The following is a 9,782-nucleotide window of genomic DNA, read 5'->3' as shown; positions in this document are numbered from 1 at the left end:
ACTATGTGTTGAAAAAACCTGAAGAGTAGTTAAACTTAATACAATCAGCTGCCCTGGAGATCTGACCTGAGGTATACCTGTCAGTAATGATATGTGGTATAAAAAGAGAAGAGCTGAGGAAGGAACATTAACTGACCTGTCCTAAGTTTGGACAGAAAAGCACCCAAACCCCAATTCGGATTTAGATAAAACTCAGATCCTCTGTAGAGAACTGGCAGAACATTCTAGATTTTGCTGGAAAAAGACAATATTCTAAATTATAAAAATTGAAAGAAACTGGCTCAAGCTAGTGAGGACAAGAGAAATTAATAGTCAACATTTTTCCCTCAGTCTTGAACTAATGAAACTTGGAGGGCTTATTTTTTTGCACCTTTAGAAATAAACATCTTCTCCTAAAACAAACAAATACCAATTTAGAAGAAATGCTGCACAGTATATTAACAACATATAAATGACTTTTGAAAAAACAGGAAATATTTGTAGCTAGAAGTTTAGATGTGCATCCTCATCAAGAGGTATTCTACTGAGGAATTTACATTTCACAGAAAAAGACTCTTCACTACCATTCCCTATGTATGGTAAATAGAGTGAAAGAGGCACACAGATGAGGAAACATAGCAGAGGTATTTAGCAAGGTTAAAATACCAGAGGTTATATTACAGGTAGTAATATTTTCCAACTAACAAATATATTTGCCCAGCTATCCTGAGATATTGAGATCTAGACTATAGTACAAATTTAAATGACTTTTACCAAAACTTAGTTATTTACACAACTGTGCAGCTAAAAATTTTATTTAATTTACTTAAAATTTACTTAACATTCTAACTCCTTTTAGACATAAATTACTTAAGAGAAAGGGGTTGCACAACATTTTAATTGATCAATTACTATTAATTGTTATATTAAAAAGGCAGGTTTCCAAAGTGTTTTCTTTTTTGCAGATTTCACTATTCGTAGAACACAGTGATCCGTGTGCAATGCAAGCAGAATAAAACGTCTAACTTAAAGACTAACTATAAAAGACATTAGAATACATATATTCAGAAAAGGGAATTCCAGATAGAGTTAAATGAACTAGGCCGTTCATTTAGTCATTGATATTTATCAAACTCTTCCTTTCTCAAAATTATGACTTGCTACTACAATAAAAAATATTCAGGTTTGGTATTGAAGGAATACAATTTGCATTAAAACAACTTCTTATAACTAAAACTCCTTCACCTGCATTAACAGCTTTAAAATAAAATGTGTACTGAAATATATGCACAAACTGCACATAAATCAAAGGCAAGGTTTTATATATACTTTCATATATTCACTTAAAAAAAACATTAATATGTTACTTCTTCAAAGCAGCAAAAAACTTAAACAAAAATTAATTTCTAGTTTGAGAATGTTTTGGAAGGCATTATTCTGTGTACCTTATTAGGCCTTTTATAAATGTATAAATAAGTGCTCTTAAATTTACAACTAGATACTGTGGGGCAGGTTGCAAAAACTTCAGTTCTTAAACTAAAGATTTCCTTTATTTGTTTAACAGAAAATTATTATGCTTCTTTATATTAAGTGCCCTAAACTAAAGACTTCCTTCATTTGTTTAACAGAAAATTATTATGCTTGTTTATATTAAGTGCCCCAAGGACCTAGGAATCTTCAAATGTACCAAAAAAAAAACCTAACCTCCCAAGAATCAATAAAAATGATACTTAATAAAAGATAAATCAGTTTTCCTACCTGCAAGTATACAATTCTTTCAATCTGTGCTGATCAGTCAACTACATAAAAAGATTGCTCTAATTTAGATTAAACCTTGATAACCTATTTTAGATTTTAAAAACATGTGCAGATGTGCATATATTGAGCACATATATACACAAAACAGTAAAATAATTTGCTTACTTGTCCCATGCAAGTGAATCTTATACTTGCTCAGATGTCAAAATCTGCTACACATTTATAAAGGTAGTGAGGGTAATGTTTGATGTCAGAAAATACTTCAAAAGGATAAATATGTACTTAGTTTTATGTCTAATATGACTGAAGTAATCTGAAGACTGCTTGAAAGCCAAACGGGCTTTTCCCCACCACTGAAATTATGAGGAAAAAGGTAGCACATAAAGGAGTGCCACGATATCTGAAGTGCTAACAGTATAAAGCAGACCGCATTACATTAAAATATTTTCAAAAAACTACACAGCTTTGGAAAACAGTTTGCAATAAATTGAACTGTCTCCTTTCTCCAGGATCAAAGATTTGCATGTATTGCAGGATGGTGAAGGTTTAAACCAATGCATTTACACTAGTAAATAAGCAAGCACTGTTGTTTAGTTTTCAATAGTAGTGACAAGTTCAAATTAAAGTAGTAAATTTGGCTAGCAGCCACCAATGGGAAAAATATGCTTTAGAGGTAATTGTGAAATAGTTTGGGTCCAAGCTGTATGTTTTAGAGCTTTTTGTCTTGTATACTTTTAACTTTCTCAATTCAGACACTAAAGCTTTAATCCTCCCCTTACAAAAGTGCTATTTTCAGAAATTCAAAGTCACATTCACCCCACTTCATGTCACCAATATAAAAACAAGTCAGTCATTCAAATACTTGTGGACAAAGGACTTTTTACAGAAAATGTCGACTTGAAGTACAACAGTCCTTCCCTGTCCTCCATTACCACAAGTTTAGTCATGTTAAAAACATATATAATCAATGGTTTAGCAAAATTGTTTTATCTCCATGTGTTCTCCCATCAAAACTGAAAGACAATTAGGACAAACATTGATATAGTTTTGACTGTGATGATAATGTGATAATATATTGTATCATTGCCTCTTTCACAACAGAGTCCATTTATCAAGGCAGCAAATGTGCATTGGTGTTTTGAGCTATTAACAAGGAGATACCATGGTTTCAAAAGACTGATAACATATCTCAGTTCCTCCGAGATAAAAAATAAAATATTTACTTAAAAAGAGGAAAATGTTATTGTAGCAAACATCATAAACTGTATCTAGAAAGTTGCTTATATTAAGGACCCAGTCAACATCTATATTGGGAATTAAGTGAGGAAAAATAAAAAGGAAAATTAAAAAGCAACTTCATGTACTGGGTCCAGTATCTAGAGATTCTTCAGGGAAGTTAAACTTTCGATTTACATACTATTTTATAAAGCTCCATATCTTGAGAAATTCTTCAAAGAAAGAATTAACAAGAGTCCTCCTCACGGGGGAAAAAAATACATCAATATCTTGAGGAAAGGAAAAATGGCAAATGTGAAGTTACAAGATCTCACAACAATCTTTCAACAGACAGAAAATGATATAGCAATAAAATATGTAGTGCAAATGAATAATAAAAAATAAACACACACAAAATACAAAATGCAGTCATCTCTGTTAAATTAAAATTGGTCTTCAAATGCATCTCCTAGCTAGAGAATATGCCTTAATAATAAAGTACTTAAAAAGGCTGGATGGAGGAAAAATGCTCAAGTTGGATTTGAAGTATACGAATCTGTATACAATTCTGAATCCTGGTGTGAATACACAAAGAGGGGCACAAAAGACTGAGGCATCAGATTGCAACTGCATTATCACATAAACAGTGAAAGTTCACTTATTTAATGCGCAAAAGGAGGGGCAAAAATACTATCATCATAAGATGATAGGTACAACTTGAATTTGCTGGATGGAAGAAAATAACCATCTTGCCATCTGCACTGGAACCTACAACATTCCTAGTGTTTCCAAATAAATAAATATTTTGTCCCAAGCCTGCAGAATAGCCATGTTTTAACAGCACTCTGAGGTCAAGCTTGTCTGGAAGGAACAGGGAGGACAACTTAGCTTGCTTCACTACATTTACAAGGTGTCACAATGCTTGGCTTCAATGCACTTTCTTTTAAGTTTAAAACCAAATGCTTGCTGCAGCGTTAAAGAGAACACTTACAGGTTAGCAATTAGTAAAAGTTTCTTTTCATTTCTGCATTTGTGCTCACCTAGATACTGCAAAGTAAATTGGCACTATTGAAGCCCAACCCTTTTTTTCTTTAATCATCTTTTGAATCATTTATCCCCTGTGATCCTTCCCCTCTTGGGGAAGGATCAGACTCTGCCACCACCTCCTGCCCTTCCATTCTCATTAGTTTCATTTTTTTCTTTGGAGGATTTTTCAAAGTTCCAAGCCTCTCCTTCACTTTATATTCCAATGTGCTGTGAGGAATCCCATAAATATTTTGTGCCTTTGACACACTCATCTTTCCACTCATCACTACTGAAATAGCTTCCTCCAGAATTTCACTGTTGTATTGTCGATAGCGACCTCTTTTCTTCCTAGGCTGCTTTGAATTAGGATCACCCTCATGGTCAGAGGTGGGGTACTGTTGCCCAGAGGTTGACTGTTCTGCATCTGACCCCCAGAAATCAGGACCCCCATCAAGTATGCCCCCTCCCCCTCCCCCCCCCCCCTCCTCTTCGGCTTTGCTTTGGGAGGATTGCTCGCAGTTTCTTGTTAAGTGCATTTTCTGAGTGAGAACCTACAACAAGTGATCCATAACCATAGAGATCAGAGCCATGGGAATCCCAAGACAGGTCCATGCCTCTGACCTGAGGGATCTTCAGATCAACAGGAGCAGAGTATGCAGAGTCCCTTTTCCCTTCCTGGATTTTCAGCTGTGCTGGGACCTTGGGGTATGCACAAGAATTTTCCAAAAGAAAGGGGAGGTCCTTCAGTTCATTAATTGCACTATTTCCTCTAAATTTGAGATGGTTGTCAAAATGTGGCTTATTCCAAGAGCTTTCCCTGGAGACTGATAACTGCTGTCTGTGGTTTACCATTCCCATTGATTCCAGATTTGCTAGAGACACTGGTGGCTGCTGCAGTTGCTGCTTCCGGCTTTGCAGCTCCTCTTTAATCTGTAGTGATCGAGCAAGCGGTGGCTTAATTGGACTGGAGTGGCTGTAACCTTCCCTCATCCCGTCCTGCAAGCTTCTCTGGGGTAGCCCATCAGCATCCTGGGAATGTCCATCTCGATAGCTGTGGTCAGCTCTTCCTGGTCGCCTAATTGAATGGAAGGAAATTGGTGTAAGCACGGCTTGCACAGCTTTAGGGAAGGTTGGGTATAGGGTGTGGCCACTCCTTTATTAGAAGACCTTGCTTGGGTAACATCACTTTTTAGGGAATTTTGTTCTATAGCAGAATGAATTTGAAATTAAAATAAAAAGGCTCAAGTTATTTGAAACTGAATTTTATTTAATTTTTCTTTTTTTTGCTTTCATATACAAAAGTGTATATTAAAAATAAAATAAACAACAACAACGAAACAAAAATGAAAAATATTAAAGGGCAAATAAAATGTATTGAAATAAAGAAAAATGTTTAAGATATATTTTAAATACTATATAGTATTTATATGTATGTATATGAATATACAAATTTAAAAAACCCGTCGGCCAGTCTCAGGAGAGAAATGGAGGAGGTAGGGAAGGGTCATCGCAGAAAAGCAAAGCCTTGAATTAAAAAAAAAATTTCTGAAAATAGCACTTTGGTATGAAATAACAAGATAATTAGTATTTAGCATTGTACAGTGCTTTGCTAGTGTGACGTTACCACTAAACAAAGTACAGTAATAAAAGAGTAAGCCAAGTGAAGCAGGGTGTCAAAATTAAAACTGAAGCTTGCTTTCATGCTAAGAATAGTCATACATACATACATGTTAACTTCTTTCCTGTTAGTATTCAAATGATCCACTGCAGACAATAACCTACCTACTGCATTGCATACTAACTGAACAATTAAAACAGCTGTTTTGTTTACTGTAAGCATCAACTTGCATTATAGCCATTTTGAGAGCGTTCCCCACAGTCTGAAATCTGAATGCATTTCCACAAATTATCCTTCAAATTCTCTCAACAAATATATCTAACTAGAGAACCCTCAACCCACAATTTAACCCCCCCCCCCCACCTCACCTAATGGGGTAGTTAAAACCATAAAAAGGGGGGTGAGTTGGAATAATACCCAATAATAAATTAATCAAGAACAGTGGTAGACCCAGAAATTTAAGACTATTTATATGAGAGGAAAAAAAAAAAAAACTTTTCACACAAAAGTAATGTATTACCACTGGAATATAAACATGTTAATAGACTTACCTTTATTAACCTTTTTTATACCTACTTAACAACTGTAGGGCTAGAAATCAAAACCGTATACATAGAAGTATATACTTAAAAAATAAGTCTATTTTTGAGAAATACAAAAATATACTATTTTTTAAATAAAATATACTTTTCTTTTTGAATTTATTAACACTGATTAAATAAGGTATATTTTATATATTAATCACTTAGCATTATGACTGAAGATGCTCTATCACTATCACACTTTGCAATAATAAATAATAAAAAAGAATTAATGAAACAGATACACATGCAACACTTATTTGCACAATGTCTTTCCATTTAGGCTATTTCTTGTTTTTTAAAATCAATTCTAAGAGTTTCAATAGGAGGGATAATATACAATGAAAGGGACGGTAGTAATTTGTGTAAAAAATTGACTTTTGTGCATCACATTAATTAAAGGGTACGATGTTCAATAAGTGATATATGAATGGAACAAGTTTATTACGTCTTGTTGTAAAAGTACTTTTATTACCCAGAGACTGGCAAAACACCACATTTATGCTTGATTACACAACACACTTTACCCAAGTCAGAAATGCTTAAAAAAAAAAAAAAAAAAAGTTGGATAAGCATCAGTTCAGTTCATGAAAATGGGTTTCTCAAAAAAGAAAAAAAAAATCTGAGTTCCAGCACACAAAGGCTTACAAGTACTAATAAGTAAGCACTTTCCTTGTGTCTATACATTAATACAAAACAGTACTTAGCTGCATGACTACAGTAACAAATAACAATGGCTTTCAGTATTCAATTTGGTTGCAGCAGGCTTTTCTGCCAAATATTTGTGAAGACAGCCCAGTCATGTTCTTCCTTAAAATTTTTTAGAATAAAATTCATGTGGCATCAAATACAATGTTCTTACAAAAGATGGTGGCTATGAGCATAATACCAATATGTTATAAAATATACTACATGCAGCCATTTTTTTTTTATTTAGCATACAGTGTGTAAGGGAGTATACAATGTAGCTTATAGTGTGAATTCATCTAAAACTAATCAAAAATCTCTAACCTGCACATATTCACTATACCTTAAATTATTTTTTTAAGCTTAAACACCTTAATAAGCTAGAGGTCTGTATTCCTGTGTGAATCTATTATACCCTGCACAATGTAATACAAAAACTGCGGGCAGTGGTGATCATGGCAACAGGCAGTAGTTAGGAGTGGGTACTAACAACCAAAGCTGTAAGAAATTTGATAAGACTAGAAAGTGAACGTTATTGAAAATTCGGTACATACAACTATTAAACAACCTCAAAATGCACTGAAATACTCAAATCCACTATTCTTCTACAGTAAGTAAATTAGTGACCTGCACGACTACCAATTAGGATGCAAAAGACTGTACATATCACCGCGGACCTCTTCTACAGGAGTATTCAGGTACCATTTTTTGAGAAGAAATGTATTTACACTGATTTCAAACACTCATAGGTGACTGAGTGTTCTCTCATAGTTGTTTTAGGTGAAAGAAGAGTAGGCTGGTGTCTTAAATATTTCACATTTTTAAGAGAGTGAAAACAGTAAAATAAGCATTTAGCTGTTGACATTTTTTTGCTATGTTTGAAATCAAGACAAGATTCAACTAATGAATTATCTTTAATATACTGAAACCTGTTATAGCCAAGAAGTTCGCACCTAGTACATAAGCTGCTGTTTATACACATTAGGGATAATACTGCTCTTTCACTCTAGGTTCCAGTGGTTAGCTGACACAAAAAGGACAGTTTATTTAGCACTGGAAAGTCCATAATATATACTTATGGAATAATCAGAACATATTAAACAAGAAACTAAAAGCCTGACAGAAGTCACTTTTTGAATGGAAGATAGGAATCTTGGCAAATAAACGAGATGGAGAGGTGGGTCTTCAATTCAGAATGCACTTCCATGAGGCTTTAGTTTCTTGTTTGATATGCACTTATTCTTAAAGTATATACTTAATATACAGTGCATCCAGAAAGTATTCACAGCGCATCACTTTTTCCACCGTTTGTTATGTTACAGCCTTATTCCAAAATGGATTAAATTCATTTTTTTCCTCAGAATTCTACACACAACACCCCATAATGACAATGTGAAAAAAGTTTGAGGTTTTTGCAAATTTATTAAAAATAAAAAAACTGAGAAATCACATGTACATAAGTATTCACAGCCTTTGCTCAATACTTTGTCAGTGCACCTTTGGCAGCAATTACAGCCTCAAGTCTTTTTGAATATGATGCCACAAGCTTGGCACACCTATCCTTGGCCAGTTTCGCCCATTCCTCTTTGCAGCACCTATCAAGCTCCATCAGGTTGGATGAGAAGCGTCTGTGCACAGCCATTTTAAGATCTCTCCAGGGATGTTCAATTGGGTTCAAGTCTGGGCTCTGGCTGGGCCACTCAAGGACATTCACAGAGTTGTCCTGAAGCCACTCCTTTGATATCTTGGCTGTGTGCTTAGGGTCATTGTCCTGCTGAAAGATGAACCGTCACCCCAGTCTGAGGTCAAGAGCGCTCTGGAGCAGGTTTTCATCCAGGATGTCTCTGTACATTGCTGCAGTCATCTTTCCCTTTATCCTGACTAGTCTCCCAATCCCTGCCGCTGAAAAACATTCCCACAGCATGATGCTGCCACCATCATGCTTCACTGTAGGGATGGTATTGGCCTGGTGATGAGCGGTGCCTGGTTTCCTCCAAATGTGATGCCTGGCATTCACACCAAAGAGTTCAATCTTTGTCTCATCAGACCAGAGAATTTTCTTTCTCATGGTCTGAGAGTCCTTCAGGTGCCTTTTGGCAAACTCCAGGCAGGCTGCCATGTGCCTTTTACTAAGGAGTGGTTTCCGTCTGGCCACACTACCATACAGGCCTGATTGGTGGATTGCTGCAGAGATGGTTGTCCTTTTGGAAGGTTCTCCTCTCTCCAAAGAGGACCTCTGGAGCTCTGACAGAGTGACCATCGGGTTCTTGGTCACCTCCCTGACTAAGGCCCTTCTCCCCCGATTGCTCAGTTTAGATGGCCGGCCAGCTCTAGGAAGAGTCCTGGTGGTTTTGAACTTCTTCCACTTACGGATGATGGAGGCCACTGTGCTCATTGGGACCTTCAAAGCAGCAGAAATTTTTCTGTAACCTTCCCCATATTTGTGCCTCGAGACAATCCTGTCTCGGAGGTCTACAGACAATTCCTTTGACTTCATGCTTGGTTTGTGCTCAAACATGAACTGTCAACTGTGGGACCTTATATAGACAGGTGTGTGCCTTTCCAAATCATGTCCAATCAACTGAATTTACCACAGCTGGACTCCAATTAAGCTGCAGAAACTTCTCAAGGATGATTAGGGAAAACAGGATGCACCTGAGCTCAATTTTGAGCTTTATGGCAAAGGCTGTGAATACTTATGTACATATGTTTTCTCAATTTTTTATTTTTAATAAATTTGCAAAAATCTCAAGTAAACATTTTTCACGTTGTCATTATGGGGTGTTGTGTGTAGAATTCTGAGGAAAAAAATGAATTTAATCCAGTTTGGAATAAGGCTGTAACATAACAAAATGTGGAAAAAATGATGCGCTGTGAATACTTTCCGGATGCACTGTATTAGTGAAAAAGCATGGTTT

General features: G+C 35.7%; 1 protein-coding gene across 1 annotated transcript in view; it reads right to left on the bottom strand.

Moving 5' to 3' along the window:
- Positions 1-1,689: 1,689 nt before the first annotated feature.
- The window catches only part of lcor (ligand dependent nuclear receptor corepressor), a 238,291-nt gene continuing 230,198 nt past the window's right edge, over positions 1,690-9,782 (bottom strand). Inside the window, 2 exon segments of the mRNA XM_051922452.1 lie at positions 1,690-4,463; positions 4,465-5,053. Of these exon segments, the coding sequence (XP_051778412.1) occupies positions 4,044-4,463; positions 4,465-5,053 (1,009 nt within the window). The 3' untranslated portion in view covers positions 1,690-4,043.

Source organism: Erpetoichthys calabaricus, chromosome 2 (genome assembly GCF_900747795.2).
Source record: "Erpetoichthys calabaricus chromosome 2, fErpCal1.3, whole genome shotgun sequence".
NCBI lineage: Eukaryota > Metazoa > Chordata > Cladistia > Polypteriformes > Polypteridae > Erpetoichthys > Erpetoichthys calabaricus.
This window is presented reverse-complemented; position numbering and strand designations above follow the sequence as displayed.